This window comes from Molossus molossus, unplaced genomic scaffold (genome assembly GCF_014108415.1).
Source record: "Molossus molossus isolate mMolMol1 unplaced genomic scaffold, mMolMol1.p scaffold_m16_p_12, whole genome shotgun sequence".
Classification (NCBI taxonomy): Eukaryota; Metazoa; Chordata; class Mammalia; order Chiroptera; family Molossidae; genus Molossus; species Molossus molossus.
The window spans coordinates 89,075,867-89,093,694 of record NW_023425347.1 but is presented as its reverse complement, the minus strand read 5'-3'; the positions used below and the strand labels follow the sequence as shown (position 1 = coordinate 89,093,694).

General features: G+C 42.0%; 1 protein-coding gene across 11 annotated transcripts in view; it reads right to left on the bottom strand.

Moving 5' to 3' along the window:
- HNRNPR (heterogeneous nuclear ribonucleoprotein R) overlaps positions 1 to 12,642 on the bottom strand; it is a 45,458-nt gene extending 32,816 nt beyond the window's left edge. For 7 of the 11 annotated variants that reach the window (XM_036255359.1, XM_036255356.1, XM_036255358.1 and 4 more), the window contains exons 1-2: positions 12,636 to 12,642; positions 1,656 to 1,824 (exon numbers count right to left, since the gene is read on the bottom strand). In XM_036255359.1, the coding sequence (XP_036111252.1) occupies positions 1,656 to 1,812 (157 nt within the window). In that variant the 5' untranslated portion in view covers positions 1,813 to 1,824; positions 12,636 to 12,642. Of the gene's footprint in view, positions 1 to 1,655; positions 1,825 to 5,010; positions 5,109 to 12,635 lie in introns of those variants that run through there. The other 4 variants (XM_036255360.1, XM_036255361.1, XM_036255352.1 and 1 more) reach the window with 3 other exon arrangements.
- Between the last annotated feature and the right edge of the window lie 5,186 nt (positions 12,643 to 17,828).

The window sequence follows — 17,828 nt, the reverse complement described above, 5'->3', positions numbered from 1 at the left end:
ACAAATTCAAGTGCAGCTTGATCAGTCAATTCTGAAATCATATTTTAAGGCATTTTTTTGTTCTTCTGAAGTGTCAAGCTAGGATTTTAAAGATGCTGTGGCATTCACAACACTGTCAACAATGACAATTTTTTTTCAAATGGCATTAAGGACTTTATTATGAACTTACAAGTAAACTATACAGAAAATATACACTGCATTCTGTATATGTAGTATATTTAACTGCAAACAGAAACAACATCTACTCAGTTTAAAATATAACTACTTAAGCCTGTTAAATGTTATATTTCTCTCCATATATGTATAAGAAATATATTTCAGAATTGACCCTATGTAAAATGGAAATATTTGGCAGATTAAAACCCCCAAGTCCATATGAACTAACATCAAAAGTGACTCCATTTTGGTAAAGCCAAAAAGAACTTTATTCCATATAGTAAATATATTTTAAATAAATGTAATGTCACTTGCAAAGTTACCTTTTAAAAATGTTGCCGTGATTTGTTTTAAAAGCTCAAAATGAGCCTATCTAAATAATTGGAGTTTCCTTACTTGAATATTCCATAGCACCACCCAAAGCCACACCCCAGGACACCCACAAATCCATTCTATCAATCCAACCCTACACTTAAGCCATCAGCCTTTTTTTATCAATAACAAAACACTCTACAAGAGAGCATCTCTAAGCAGATCACTGCCAATTCTCTATGGCAGAACGTCACAGAAAAAAAGTTCCTGAGGACTGATTTTCAATGGGATTATCACTCAGGAGTTAACTTTTAGATGTCATTTTAATTTCTGAAATTGCCCTGAGTTTTTCATACTTAAAATAAAGTTTAAGGACAGAAAAATCCAATATATGTTACTATGGTTCTTAAGACACATTTGTGAGACAATTCAATTCTCTCTCCCAAAATCTGGATAGGCACACAAAACAGTGAGGAAGAAAGTTTCCATCCATGGCCCCAAAGGGTGAGGACACATTTATTTATGAACAACACTCTCTAAGGGTAAATATTTCTTTCCCTCTTTAAAACTTCAAACCACTTACAACCAACCATATTAAGATATTCAAATTTGCTGAAGTACTTAACCATGGGACTTCTAGATTTAAAAAAGCAGCTGTTACAAACCAAACACTTCCAAATTACTGAGAGATGTGGATTTCTGTCTAATAGAAACTAGACAGACACAAACTCTCAAGGAGTCTGACTTTTATTATCATTTCAGACAATACAGTCTAACCAGTCCTCTTATTATGCCACCTAATCAGACCTAAGCTGATTTAACAATCACTTTAAGAAGCTAAAAGTAGAAAAGTAAAAGCAAAATGATGACTGATTTAAATTAAGGAAAAAAAGTAAAATTTGGTATGCTGAAACATACATTTTAATTGGTGGTAAATCTAAGACAAATTGATGCACTGTTCTGAAACAACTAAGACTGCATATTCAACACTAAGAAGGCTTCAAAATAATGAGATAAGAATATCAAAGTCAAACCCAATATGCCCTCAATGAAGGAAAAGTAACAAACATTCAGCTCTACATAGATCAGAAACAATAAGTATTATTTAACCTTAAAAAAACTATAAAATTCAAAGTGGTTTGCCCTCACTTTCATAACCAGTCAGAAACAAGAAATGCATATTATACCTGTCTGAAATATTTCATCAAGTCTTTCTGCCACCTTCTGTGGGAGGCCTGCCTCTATCAGTGTCTTGTAGTGTTCTGTGTGAGTTACACTGGAAGTATCCATTGGTTCTTCCTCTTCTTTTAACTGTACCGCATTACCATTCACCTGATTAGCCATTTTATTATGCTGCTGGAAAAAATTCAGGAGCTATATTACATTAAGCCAAAAATAACTAGTTTGTAGGACAATGCATGATTTATCTAAACTAATTTGTATACATGCTGCTAATAACCTCTATAAAATAATATTTTATGCCTTTTGTGATGTATCTGACCTAAATTTGCAATAACAATCCTATAAAACCATAGAAATGTACATGGAAGCATTAGATCTTTAAGGAACTTCATGTACACTAGGTTAAGTAAAGGCTTAAATTTACTTAAAGTAGAATCACTGATTAACAAAAGCAGCTGTTGTGTCCTGGTAAGTATTATCAACAAATCACCAGAAAATCCTAAAAAGCCCCTCAGCACTCAATTCTTATACCGTTTTTTTAAAGTTTGGTTTAAAAACATAATGAACACCCACACACCACTTAATCAAGGTTTAAGAACATTCAAATTTTCCTAGCTCTGCTTCAAATCCAAGATCGGTGTGAAATAAATGCCCTGCTGTCTCTAATTCAACACACTGGTGGTTTGGGTTTTCTCCGCCTCGCATAAAACAAAACAAAAAACACAACTTGACATTATTTTTTGTTCTAAAATTAATTTGCTATTCCCATTCAGATTTAAAAGAAAAAATGACCAAGTTTAAAAGCTAAAAGATTGTTTTAAGTCCACATAAAATAAAAAGCGAGCTATAGTTGAAGATGCTTCATGTAAAAAAAAAAAAAAAAAGTATGAGTACATATTGAATTTTTCACATCAGTATAAAATAAAGCTGCAAAAACACAATAAAGAATGGACAACTAACTTCTTCCAAATAGTTTCAGCAAATATTACTTAACTAGGAGAAACTTAGGTCAGCTGTCTCAGATTAACCTACCCACATCATTTTGTATGTTCAACCTGTATGTCATGTTAAAATGAACCAACTCCCTGAAGAGATTAAACTGTAAAACCATACAAGTCCAGTCTCTATACTGCCTCAAAAAAACAGAATTAAAGTTAAAGTGCATTTGTCTGTGGTGAAATTACAATGTAATGAAGATAAGCAGCAGAACATAGACATTGCAACAAATACTGAAATAAAGGACATGAAGGTGGATCTCAAGAAAAAGACTACTGTTCTTGATGAAACTCAAGATACCTAGTCACCTATAAAGAAAATACAAGTTTCCTAAAAAGCACTAAAACTCTTAAGATAACACACTTCCAGATGGCTTATCAAACACTGTACAAATGCACCAGGTGCAGTTTTCTGACTTAAAACAACTTCTTTTTTATTTCGAAGTCCACTAATATTTAGTTAAAGTTAATGAAAAGGGGAGGAAGACCGAGAGGAAGGAGGTAATACAGCGTAGGAAGAGAGGAAAATGCAGAAAGAGTTACTCTGAAATGAGATAATATCATGACTTCACATGATTACAAATCATTAAGACTTAATAGCCCACTAATGTCTATACAGACGCAGACTCTGTAGTTAAACTCTGGATTGATAAATGTTTCTCAAGGCACTCCTCAAATTCTGATGAACTGGCACACTTTTGATCAAAAACTACTTATAGTGTAAGATGAATGTTTACTGATTAGTAACAACCAATTTCTATAAAGATGCATCCTGAAGTCCAAAGTCTCTTTATGAACATATAGTTCTATTTTCCCATGCTCCCCCACCCCCAAATACGACCATAAGATCATCAGAACTCAAACATTCTCGGTATCACAAGACCCTTACAGTATTGCAGCTGGAAACACTACTAGTCACAGAAAGAGAGCAAATTTTTAACAGAAAAGTTCAATGAACATCTGTTAAAGTGGTATGTTTTTTAAGTATATGTAAAGCAAAAAGACAAGTTGTATATTAAGGACAAGATAGAAATATTTATGACTACTATTTTATTGCAAAGGTTCTCTGTAAGTTGATCCGAAAATTGGTTGAAATTTTTTTTTAAAAAACTGTAAACTTCAACCAAAAAATGTAAAATAATTACATTCTAGAAAATAAAACCTTTCAGGTCCAGGAAAAACCTCTCTAAGCCTAATACAATATGCTCTTTTTAAAAAAATGACTTTTATGTCACATGAGACCACTTACAACTCGTGTCAATTCAACACAATGTCACACAGCCAAACCATATTTCTGATGCAGCAAATACACTAATGTGACTGGAGTCATTCGAACTAAACATTTTTGCAAAAAGAAATTTCATTAAGATTTTAAAGGGCTGCCGGGAGATTTGGTAAGTCAGCACTGGCCCCTCCCTGACCTTTTCTAAACATCTCTGTGCAAAATTCTTCCCATTAAGAGACGGGTTGTAAAAGAACCAACTAAATGAAAACTAACGGTTCCTGGTTTTAAGAGTGTCAAGCCCTTACCCTACGACTGACTCATGAGACATAAATTCAGCCTCTTGAGGACAAGCAAAAATCTCCAACAAGCAGCGTGAAGGGACTGGACCTTTCAAGAACCCCGTGGCTGTAAGTTTTCAATGTTGGCAATGCGCTTACTACCCTTTAGGAATAAGAGTCGCCTTTCCAATTTAGTGCGCCTAAGACATTCGTAGAATTATGCATCTCAGGCGCCGCTGGAAGCCCAAGTTCATGGCCTCTAGTAGTCATTTTTTCCTTCAAATCTCGGCTCGCAGCATGCAGAATGGGGGAAGGGAGGAGGCGTCCTACACACATGGGCCATTCGGCTTCTGCTCCCCACAAAAGTTTTCTCTCGGCTCAAGTAGCCCGGATTTGCATCCCGCCCTCTGCCCATCCCACCCCCTCACGCCTGTCCGGACCACCAACACATCCCACTCGTGGCTAGGCCGGCTGAGAGGGGGGCGAGGCGGGCCGGCAGGGAAAAGCCATGGGGCTGCGGGTGCCTAGGCCGCCTGCCGGGCCGGCCGCGTGGAGCGGCGGCGGAGGCGGGAAAAGCACTGCCGACCGCGGCAGGCCGCGAGGAGGGCGCCCGGCGGGCCGGACCGCGGGACAGGGGTTGGAGGAGCCGGGGGAGAATGAGCGAGGGCGAGGAGGCGCCTCGGCGGGGCTAGGCCCTCAGCTGTGCGGCCGGACGAAGCAGAAGCCGCCCCCAACCCATCCCCACCCCCACCCCACCCTGGGGCCTCGGTGCAAAAACGAAACTGGGGACCAGGCGCCGAGCCCGGGTCAGGTCGAATTGGGGCTCCCGGCCCCTCCCCCCACGGGCCTGAGCGAGACTCACCGGGGAAGAGCAGGGGCCGGCAGCCAGGCCCGTGAGGATCAGCGCGAGGCGCTTTGAAAACGACTAGAAATGGCGCGCGCGCCACCCCCTCCCCCCGTCATGGACAGAGATGCGATCCCGGCAGCACGCGGGGTTTCCCGGAACTACTTCCAGGGACTCCGAGTTGCCGGGCAATCACCTCGCTCAATGGCCTGAGAGGCAGCTCATGCGACCAATGGGAGCAAGAAGAGCGGTACCACGTTGGACCACTCGGGAGCCAATCGATAAAGCCGTCGGCTAAGCCAATGAGGGAACTCAGCGCCGCTGGCTGTGGCGCCTCCAGGGCGGGGGCAGGAACACAAAGGCGTCTGTGGTGAAACCCGGGTAGAGGCGAGTGTGCGGGACAGTGGGCCGGGGGAGCCGAGGCTCCTTCCCTTCTTTCCTGCCGCCGACGCGTGGTCGGGAACGGAGGCTTCGCGCCTCGTGGCCGGCTGCGGAACCCCGCCCCCTGCCGTCCGCGCCGGCCCAGCTCCGTCGCGACCCTCCCGCCCCTTCGCCGGTGCGGCACCGCCGCCGCCGTTGGCTCCAGACACGCCCACCGCCACGCTGTCGGGCCTCCCTTTAGGTCATCTTTCGAGCTGGTTAGATCACGATTAAAGGGTGTTTTTGGCTGGTCGGTTGGGGAATTTCGTGTAGAAAATCGTCCCATGGAACGATCGGAACACTGCTCCTCTGTCTCACTGGTTCCCTTCCACACATCGTTGCGAGCAGCTCAGAATGTGGGAGAAATCACTCAAGTGGGCAACATTCAGAAGCAGTGTTACACGCAAATGATAGAGGGACTTTCCCCCCCCAGGGTTTGGAGCCCATTCGTGTTTATAAAGAAGCTAGGGCAGATAGATGCATCCATGAAGCCTCCTCCGTGCTGGGAAAAGGGCTAATTCCCAAAGGACACTAATCCCGGTTATGCCAACCTGTTTCTCACCTCCCATCCTACTAGTTCTGTTCCGTGTCCTCGCCTCAGTCCAAACCTGTTTCACCCCACAGACCTCCAAACTCACTCCTGCAGTTAGTCCTTCCCTCCCTACCCTAATCCAACCTCCAACGCCCCACCCTTCTTCGTGAGTGGAGAAGGTTAAGCATTTCCAGATACACTCGAGTATCATTTAAATTTCTCAGACCCTACCAACCAAAAATTAATTATTGAAAATCGAATTTGTGCCTAGTACCCAGCTAAATGTCTCGGTGGATCCAAAATTTGTATTACGAGGTGTGAAACTTGGACAAATGCTGGGATCGTTAAGAAAAATGATATAAAATGATGAATACATATTTAGGAACAGAGTATAGAAAGTACATGGTAAAAGGAAAATACCTTGAAACTAAAAATTTATTAGCCTGTAGCACAAGTATCCTTAACCTATTTTGTGCCATTTGACCAGTCTAGTAAAAGCTATGGATCTCTTCTAGGTTTTAACATAAAATATACAGCATTACGAGAGACTTTGTATTCAAATACAATTAGAGAATATATTTTTAAACAAATTTGTGATATAGTACCGTTTTTATTAATAGATGAAATGTCAAGATCTTGAAGTGGGTCAAATAACTACTGAAATTTTAAAGCAACCAGAAGATATTTCAAGAAATCTGTAATAGCCCAGGAAGTGTTGCTCAGTGGAATGAGCATCTGTCCCATGGACTGAGAGGTCCTAGTTGGATTCCCTGTCAGGGTGCATGCCTGTGTTTCCGGCTCCATCCCCAGTGCTGGGCATGCAGGAGGCAGCTGATCCCTGTTTCTCATATCTATGTTTCTATCTCTCCTTTCCTCTCTAAAAAATCAATAAAAACCTATTAAAAAGAAAATGCCTGGGATTTCTATTGACAGTGAAAGATAATGCTAATTCTACTGTGGTTTGTTGCCTACATTAACAATCGGACATTAGTGCAAATAAAGAAGTTATTTTTTCCATCCCAGTCGAAATATTGTTGAATTCTATTCAGAGACTCTTTTAAGGCCATTGGCCAACAAGATGAGAATCCCTTGGGCTGGATACTGTAATTAAAGCGATTATATCACCCAATATTTTCTGGGATAATATTTTAAGTATTTGGCCATACAGTCCTCATAAATATACTCCACTATTTCAGACCAAATCTTGATTTTATTTTTATTTGGAAAATGTGGTCATCTGAGCTTTGCCTTTTTTTAAAAAGGGTGCATGTGTGTATATTGGTGAATTCAATATTGCACAAATATTTATTGCATACCCTCTACATACAAATTACTATGTTAAAAGTAGGAAATACAAAATAAATAAAACACAATCTCTACCCTCTAGGAGCTTACATTCGAGCAGACAAGGCAAGCCAAGTATACAAATAAATATAATAAAAATGAGTCATTAAGAAGAGCTTCAGCTATATCCCTAATCTTTTGAGATTAGATAATACAATGCAACCAGGCCATTCCACAATCCCTCTCTGTCACACACCAAATTTGTGGTCTGAGTTGGTATGTCAATGAACATGCTTTTGTTTCTTAAAACAATTATAGGGCACCAGAATATTCAAATTGAAGTTTTGACTTAGTATTTACAACCTAAAGTTAACAGAGGATGTTTTAAATTATCAAACCTCCTTACTGGATCCTTTGATTAATCTTCATCATTCCTGTCCCTTTCATAACAGTCTATTCCAAACACGATTACATCTATTCAGCCTCCCCCAAATGCCTTCAACTTGCCACTAACAAGGGTAAGCCACCCAGCCACAGTTTAAAGGCACACACAGGAAAAAAGAAACAATGTAGAAAGGAAGAAAGAGAATGGAGAAATAAAAAATGGAGAAATACCTTGTGTAGAATGTTAGTGGAAAGAGCATCAGAAACCAACTCCTGCTGACGTTTAGGTGCCAAGAGTTCTCTACTCAGCTTTACTTTAAAACTTCAGTTCTACCTTGAATTGTTTCATTGTCAAGTAGAACTGTTTATTTTCACCAAATTTTAATAATTTTTATTATTTTAAGGCACTTTGCAAAATGAAATTGACCAGAACTGAAGGCTGTTTGTCTTTTTAAATTTTTTTTCTTTATTGATTTTAGAGAGGAAGGGAGGGAGAGAGAGAGAAACGTTGATTGGCCACCTCCTGCATGCACCCCACTGGAGATTGGGCCCACAACCTGGGCCTGTGGCCTGACCAGGAATCCAACCAGTGACCTCTTGGTGCATGGGTGGACACTCAGCCACTGAGCCACATCTGCCAGGCAAAGGCTGTTTGTCTTTCATTTGTCTTTCAGTTTTAAAAAAAGGTGCCGCCCTGGCCAGTTTGGCTCAGCGGTTAGAGTGTCAGCCTATGGACCATGAGTCATGGGTTTGATTCTGGCCAAGGGCATGTACCTCGGTTGCAATTCGTTCCTGGCCATGGTTGGGGCCCTGCGGGAGGCAACCACTCAAGGTGTCCCTTTCACATTGATGTTTCTCTCTCTCTCTCTCTCTCCCTCCCACTCTATCTGAACAAAAGTGGAAAAGTGTCCTCAGGTGAGGATTAAAAAAAAAAAAAAGAAAGAAAAGTTGCCCTGGCCAGTTTGGCTCAGTGGTTAGAGCGTCGGCCTGCGGTCCAGAGAGACCTGGGTTCAGTTCCCGCTAAGGGCACGTACCTCAGTTGCACTTTGTCCCCAGCCCTGGTTAGTCCTGTGGGTGGCAGCCACTTGATGTATCCCTTTCACGTCGATTTTCTCTCTCTCTCTCTTCCTCTCTCTCCCTCCCACTCTATCTGAACAAAATATGGAAAAATGTCCTCGGGTGAGGATTAAAAAAAAAAAAAAAGGTGCCAAATGGCTGACTTGCAATATCTTGTAGTCAACCTACCTTAAGACCTTATTGAATGCCTGCTTTATTGTAATTTTTGTATAATTATTTTCCTTTTGAAGATTATCCTTGGCTAGCTTGTTGAATTCCTTCTAATTCTCAAAATCATCAAAAACAGTTATAATGGGAAGAAAGTGTATTTCCATCTTAGTGGTACAACATTTTAAACAGTATTTACTACCATCTGTTGAGCTTCTACTCTGTGTCAATTGTATTAATATACTATTGCAGATATTTACATGAACCTTAAAGATTTAGTAATATTACCCCATTGTATTGAGGAAACAAGGTTCAGAGAGGATAAAACATTTGCTCAAAGCCACATAGATGAACTAAGACTCCAATTCAGGTCTGTGTGATTCCAAAGCCACTTTATCACACTATTTTTTCATTTAAGGTCTCAGCATTGGCAGATTCTTCACTGTAAAGATACGTATTTTTACTAGTCAAGAAATCATCATATTCTATCTGATGAATAAGTTGGAAAACACTATTTAGGGTCCAAAGCAAAGTGTGATATAAGATAATAAAAACAGGATCTGGCCAGGTAGCTCAATTGGTTAGAGTGTCCCCCCAATAAGCCAAGGTTGTGGTTTGGATCCCTGGTCAGGGCACACAAAAAAATCAACCAGTGAATGCACAAATAAGTGGAACAACAAACTGATATTTCTCTCTCTCTCATCAATTTTTTAAAAAAGATAATGAGAACATTTCCTCATGTGGTTTGCAAATTGGTTTCTCAATGCAATTTGAACTTGTTCTGAAAAATGACAGTATCAAAGAAAAAAATTGTGGACTTACACGATCTCAGCATCAGGGAGCAACAGTCCTTCAAGTAGGTTTGTTAGAAAATAAAATGTCTTGCCCTGGCCGGTTTGGCTCAGCGGTTAGAGCGTTGGCCTGCGGTCCAGAGAGACCCAGGTTTGGTTCCCGCTGAGGGCGCGTGCCTCGGTTGCAGTTTGTCCCCGACCCTGGTTGGGTTGTGCAGGTAGCGGCCACTTGATGTGTCCCTTTCACATCAATGTCTCTCTCTCTCTCTCTCTCTCTCTCTCTCTCTTCCTCTCTCTCCCTCCCACTCTATCTGAACAAAAAAATGGAAAGAATGTCCTCAGGTGAGGATAAAAAAAAAAAAATGAAAATGCCTTGCCCTGGCTGGTTTGGCTCAGTGGTTAGAGTGCCGGCCTGCGGACCAGAGTGTCCCGGGTTCAGTTCCCGCTAAGGGCACATATCTCAGTTGCAGTTTGTCTCTCTCTCATTGATGTTTCTCTCTTCTCCCCTCTCCCCTTCCCACTCTATCTGAAGATAAATGCAAAAATGTCCTCGGGTGAGGATAAAAAAAATAAAATGTCTCATAAAGATATATATATATATATATATATATATAGAGAGAGAGAGAGAGAGAGAGGTAGATAGATAGATAGATAGATGATAGATAGATAGATAGATAGATAGATAGATAGATAGATAGATAGATATAGACCTCATAATACTATTTAACACTTGTTAATAACTTACCATGTTATCTTATTTAATGCTCACAATAATATATGAGGCAAAGTACCAAAAGTATCATCTCCCTTTTGCAAATGAAGAAATTAAGGCCCAAGTCAGAGCTGAGACTCAAACTCTGTAGTAACTCCAAATTCCAATCTCTTTATCATTATGCTACATAGCCCAGAAGAGATGAGTCAAAACCAAAAATGTTAAACATTTCCCTTTTAAGCCTTCATATTTCCAAAGCTGATGTTGGTTGTCTCTTTTGAAATTTTTTTTATTTTATTCCTTAATTATTTTTTCAAGAGTTCTCTGTTCTCCTTGGGTTCTGTTAAGAGTATATGGAAAAAGTGAAAAAAGTAAACAAAGAAAAGAGCAAAGTGAGCTCTCCTTTTCCAACTCTCCACTCTCCCAATCAACTTCAAGAAAGCAAGAGTCAACTTTCAAGTCCAATTAAGATGATTAAATTCAATTTAAGAGTGATGAACACTTGGTCCAGTGGAAGAATTTAACACAACATTCTTCCCTTGGCAACAGAGGGATTCCCTGGTGACTCACCAATAGGATCTTGGTGCATCTACAAAATGACACTGAACTCTGCAGTCATTTAAAAAGATGGGCCCTGGCCGGTTTGGCTCAGCGGTTAGAGCGTCAGCCTGCGGTCCGGAGAGACCCGGGTTCGGTTCCCGCTAAGGGCACGTACTTCGGTTGCAGTTTGTCCCCGGCCCTGGTTGGTCGTGCGGGTGGCAGCCACTCGATGTGTCCCTTCACGTCGATGTTTCTCACTCTCTCTCCCTTCCTCTCTCTCCCTCCCACTCTATCTGTACAAAAAATGGAAAAATATCCTCTGGTGAGGATAAAAAAAAAAAAGATGGGCATGCCCTGGCCGGTTTGGCTCAGTGGTTGGAGCGTCGGCCTGTGGTACAGAGAGACCCGGGTTCGGTTCCCGCTAAGGGCACGTACCTCGGTTGCAGTTTGTCCCCGGCCCTGGTTGGTCGTGTGGGTGGCAGCCACTCGATGTGTCCCTTCACATCGATGTTTCTCTCTCTCTCTCTTCCTCTCTCTCCCTCCCGCTCTATCTGAACAAAAAATGGAAAAATGTCCTCGGGTGAGGATAAAAAAATAAATAAATAAAAATAAAAATAAAAAAATAAAAAGATGGGCACATGCCCTGGCTGGTTTGGCTCAGGGGTTAGAGCATCAACCCTTGGACCAAAGAGTCATGGGTTTGATTCCGGTCAAGGGCGCGTACCTCGTTTGTAGTTCAGTCCCTGGCCCTGGTCAGAGTTGTGTGGGAGGCAACCAATCAGTATGTCTCTCTCACAATGATGTTTCTGTCTCTCTCCCTCCCACTCTATCTGAAGATAAATGGAAAAATATCCTCAGGTGAGAATTAAAATAAAATAAATAAAGAGATGGGCACAAGCAGTAGCACCTGCTACTGCCTAAATTCCAGAAATCAAAGTCTAGGAGACTACTGAACATAACATTTGGTCCATTGAATTCTAGTTTATTTTGTTTTTTGTTTTTTGTGGGTTTTTTTGGTACGTGCCCCTAACAGGAAACGAACCCGGGACTCTCTGGTCTGCAGGCCAACGCTCCAACTGCTGAGCCAAACCAGCCAGGGCGAGTTCTAGTTTTTTTTAAGGCTTCCCTCTAGGCAGGCAGAAGAGCTATATGGAAGTGTTACTATAAACTTTTAACTAAAATCCAGTAGAATTTAAATATTATTACCTATATTCAAATATACATGTTAAATATACTATCAAACAAATGAGATTCAACAAGGATTGTGAGTCCTGCTCCCTCAGTATAATGTATTTTGCTTTAAAAATTAAATATAACAGTAAGAATAGATTCTAAATAGACTGTGTATATAACTAAAATATAATTAACCTTAAGTTAAAATATCCCATTACAAGGAAGAAAGTTCTCTAGTATTATAACAATAATATAATACCATATACTTTCATAGTTTTTCCATTTATAAAGAGTTTCAAGCCCTTGCCAGTTTGGCTCAGTGGTTGGAGCGTCAGCCTGCGGTCCAGAGAGACCTGGGTTCAGTTCCCGCTAAGGGTGCGAACCTCCGTTGCAGTTTGTCCCCGGCTCTGGTTGGTCGTGCGGGTGGCAGCCACTCGATGTGTCCCTTTCACGTCAATGTTTCTCTCTCTCTGTCTCTCTTCCTCTCTCTCTCTCCCACTCTATCTGAACAAAAAATGGAAAAAAGTCTTCGGGTGAGGATAAAATTAAAAAAAAGAGTTTCAAATACAACATCTCACTAGACATCTTTGCTACATTTGGACATCTCAAAATGTACCAGGTCTTTGGCCCTGTGGTGCTCCTCTCCTAATTCTTCTCCGGGCTCTGGAATACTTCCTTATAGGTGGGTCCTCTCCTCGTCCTAGCGTTATCTATTGGTGTTCCCAGGATTCCATCCTTGACCTTGTTCTCACACTCTATCAGGGCCACCCACTCACTTGTGTGGTTTTCACTACTAACATCTTCATACCAGCTATGACCATTTCTTTATCTGCAGCCCCACTTTGGGTCCTGAGCTCTGGACTCATAGTTTCAACTGCCTGCTGGGTATATGGATATATGTTTGGATGTAGTAAATTCTTAAAATTCAACGAGTCTCTAAAGATAGTTCTTATCTCCCATAATTTGGCCCCTTCCTCACTGAGCTCCACCCACACGACCGCCCAGGGGTTGTTCCTCCAGTATGCTAACCACTGCCTCAGCACTTTTACATTTGCTCTTCAGTAAATTCCGTACTTAGAACACTTTCCTCCAGACACCCTGATTTTCAGGACTCTACTCTCATGTCACCTCTTTAGAGAGGCTTTCCTTGACCAGTCTAAAACAGCAGCCCCCTTCACTCCCCTTTCCTTATTCTATTTTCCTCCATTGTACTTGTGACTACCTTACATTATACTATGTCTTTGTTTGTGGTCCGTCACCCCCACCAGAATGTAAGTTCAACAAGGATAGAGCCTTCACCTCATTCAGTTTTATACTTAAGTTGAGCACATAAGCTGGTACTCAACAAAATTTTGTTAAATGATTGAATCAGCTTGTAATCTGTATACCCACCCCAGACTCCTCCTTTTTGTGAGTTCTGGTTCCATTCATAGCATCCTCTTCCACCCAATAAATCACTCACCTCAGAAATCTGGATTTCACTGGTTCTGACTCCTTATCATAAATCACTCATGGAAATAGTTATACCTGCAACCAGAATTGAAGCAAGAGCACAGGTGAGGCCTGCCCCCTTCTTTTCCTATTCTGGCTTGGACCCATTGCAGGAGGGCCCTCACAGCCACATGTGGCTACTCAACCAGCACGCCCAAGCTGTCCATCCTCCCAAACCTAAGGCCTAGGGGTACGCACAAGAAGCTTGGTTTTCCCTCAAGAGAACTATCCAGGGGGACAGGCTTGTTTGTGGACTGTTTGAGCAAAGAACTCCAAGGTCCTGGATACTTTGGATTTGTGATCTAGAAGGGGAGGAGGAGATGTGAACTCGGGATAGATACATCCCCTGAGCATCGCAGGGAAAAGTGCCACCGGAGGAAGGCCAGATTGGAGCCCTCTCAAGAGCAGGCTACATCTGGAAGGCCTCGTTACTCTTATCCAATAGCAATACTACGTTGGCTAAAACCCAAGCTCCAAAAGAGTGAATGTAACTGAACAAGAGTGAAGTCCAGAAAGCATGCTTCTTCCTTGCCTTGCCTAAAAACCAAAGATTTAAGATTTATGAGTCAAGAGCTATCAATGTAAAGATTTAGAAAAGAAAATCTTGGGTAAAAATTCTATGAAAAAAATGGAGTTCATCAAAATTTACAACTTTGGTTCTTTGAAAAATACTATTAAGAGAATGAGCCCTGGCCAGTTTTGCTCAGTGGTTAGAGCATTGCCCCATGGACCAGAGAGACTCGGGTTCGGTCCCTGCTAAGGGTACGTTCCTTGGTTTCGGTTCATCCCCGGAACCGGGTGGGGTCGTGCCGGTGGCAACCAGTTGATGTGTCTCTCTCACACCAATATTTCTCTCTCTCTCTTTCGCCCTCTCTCTCTCTCCCACTCTATCTGAAGATAAATGCAAAAAAAAAAAAAAATGGCCTCAGGTGAGGATAAAAAAGAGAGAGAGAGAGAAAGAGAGAGAGAGAATGAAAAGACAAGCCAAAGACTGGGGGAAATATTTGCAAATCATATATCTAATGAAGGAATTATATCCAAAATATATAAAGGACTCTCAAAACTCAATAAAAACCAGGAATCTAAAACTTTCATTAGAGTCTCAAAGGAATCAGATTCTCCCCAAAATATATATATATATATTTTTTATCCTCACCGAGGACATTTTTCCATTTTTTATTCAGACAGAGCAGGAGGGAGAGAGAGGAAGAGAAACATCGACGTGAAAGGGACACATAGACTGGCTGCCATCCACACGACCCAACCTGGGCCGGGGACAAACTGCAACCGAAGTACATGCCCTTAGCGGGAACCGAACCCGGGTCTCTCTGGACCGCAGGCCGACACTCTAACCGCTGAGCCAAACCGGCCAGGGCTTTTTTTTTTTTTTTATCCTCACCTGAGGACATTTTTCCATTTTTTGTACAGATAGAGTGGGAGGGAGAGAGAGGAAGAGAGAGAGAGAGAAACATCGACGTGAAAGGGACACATCGAGTGGCTGCCAACCACACGACCAATCAGGGCCGGGGACAAACTGCAACCGAAGTACGTGCCCTTAGCGGGAACCGAACCCGGGTCTCTCCGTACCGCAGGCTGACGCTCTAACCACTGAGCAAAACCGGCCAGGGCTCTCCCCAAAATATTAAGAACCATTAATTTACGTGCTCGGCTTGGAGGATTGAGAGGTTAACCAGATGCCAAACCTAGAGCAGGGAGCTTAGAATCCTGCCCAAATTCCCTGTATTGGAAGCCTGCCTTGAAATACATCTCCAAAGTTGTACAGAAAGATCTATTCCTAGATAACCCTCCAAAGATGATATATTGAGTACAGGACCCCTCAGGGTCAGGTGTTTTTATCCCAGCTTTACCTTGGGAGCTGGGGGGGGGGCTAGTGTCTTAGACTGGTCACATTGCCTCTGGGAGCCTTCTTTTTGCATAAGGCCCCACTAGATACCCAATGACAGAATTTCTACAGTGCCTTTACGAGTAGCGTGCTTGTGACAAATTAGAAATGTCACCAGCCCTGCTTGAAAGGAATGAAATTTGTACATACTATCCTCTCATTTACCCAAATATTTGTTGCCTGCTTACTCTAAGTAAAACATCTGCTAGGGACTGAAGATACAATGGTGAGCAAGATACAGCGACCTCTACAAGGCTGTCAAAGTCTGAGGAGGTGATGGAAAAGTAAACAGGCAGCAAAACAGGGATAAAGTGCTTTGATTGGGATAAACCCAGTGAACTATGGAAGGAATACCTGGTCCAGTCTGGTGGGATCAGGGGAGGTTTCCTAGAACAAGTTAGGTATGAGATCTGAAGGATGAGGAGGAGTTGGCCAGAGTAGAAAGAGAGAGACAGATCCAGCTTGGAGATGTCGCAAGTACGGGAAAGTGCCGAGACCAGAAGCTGAGGGCAGCAGAGGCCAGATCATGGTGGCCTCCTCATAAAGTACACTGGAGAGTTTCACAGTGTGCTCCTGGTGATGGGAAGCACGAGAAGGTTTTATACGGAACAGTGGCAAGAAGAGATTTGCCCTTCAGAAAGCTCAGTCTAGCTGCAGCACGGGAGAATAGACTGAGGGGGTGGAAATAGAAAAGAGATTCATTAGGACCTTGTTTCCATAAGGAAGAGGTGGCCTGAATAACTGCAGCTAATATTTTGAGCCTTGTTATCTCATTTTAATCTCTGCAACTCTATGAGGTAGATATAATTGGCCCCATTTAATGGATGGGAAACCCAAGGTACAGAAAAGCGAAGTAATCTGCCCAAGGTCACATGGTAAGTGATGGCAGTAGAGCAAGGTAGGTGCATTGGAGAAATATTTAGGAGGTGATATGGTCATGTCTGGATGACTAATATTAATTCAATTAATATTAATTTTGGGAGGGTGGCTAAAGGAGCAGGAATTATCAAGTTAGATATGCCAAGTTTCTAGCTTGGATAACTAAGCAATGAATGAGTTAGGGAACACAGAAGCAGGTAGGGGTGGTGGAAGAAACTGGTAAGCTCAGTTTGAGGAGCCTGGGTAATTTCCAAGTGGAGATGTCTATAAGGCAATTCATGGTGTGAAACTCAAAGTGAGAATTTGATGTTATCGGCCTCAATCTCTCCCAGAAGCAAAAACAAAACCACCTTTGGAGGAGCTGAAGATGACACAAACTTTGAACATGAAGCATTTAGAAAAACATACAATGGTTTCAACTACAAAACAATATTAGGTCATTACAGCGTAGTGTTCTGTTAATTTTATTCCCCAGTTTTTTGTTTTTTTTATCTTTACCTGAGGACATTTTTCCACTTTTTGTTCAGATACAGTGGGAGGGAGAGGAAGAGAGAGAGAGAGAGAAATATCGATGTGAAAGGGACACATTGAGTGGCTGCCACCTGCACAACCCAACCAGGGCTGGGGACAAACTGCAACCAAGGTACGTGACCTTAGCGGGAACCAAACCCGGGTCTCTCCAGACCACAGGCAGACACTCTAACCACTGAGCCAAACCGGTCAGGGCATTCCTCAGTCGTTTTTTACTAATGGCCCTTTACCTTGAAGTCTCCTATAGAGAAGCAGGACCCAGAGATGGGTATCTAACCAGTGCTTCAGGGTCCTTTTCTCCCAGGGCATAGGCACTCCCCTTTTGAACAACACCGTCTTCGAAACATTAGGGAACCATCTAACCGATGATCATTTCAGTGCTCTCAGTGGAGTCCCAATGTCCTAGAAGCACAGCCTGAACCAACCCCCAGCCTCCTAGAGAACAAAGAAATATTAACACATCTAATAGCCTTAGAGGGGAAGCCCCAGGTGAATTTCTCCTGGTGAACTGGCATTTTCCTTCCCAGAAATTAAAAGTGCAGAATATGTAGACAGAGAAATCGAATTTTAAAAATTGTTTTGGTAACATTTATTTTCCAAGACTTGGCTATAAAATTAATTCAATTTTTCTTCCATGTTTGTATTTTTGCCCAATTTAGCACTTCCATACCTTACCTCTGCCTAGACTGGCCCTTCATTTAAAAAGGGCTTCGTAAGAGAACATTATTCATAAATAATTTGAAAATTATGGCCACACCCCAGTAACACATAATCACTGCCTTAGGCAGATGGTGCAACTATATCATGAATAGAGAGCCTTTGAGTGTTTCTAAAAGCTATCTGTTCTGGAATTCCAATATTGGTTCACTGGTTCAGTAGAAATTTAGTATTTTGTTGTTGTTGATCCTCACCCGAGAATATGTTTCCAGTGATTTTTAGATAGAACAGAAGGAAAGGAGAGAGAGGGGGAGG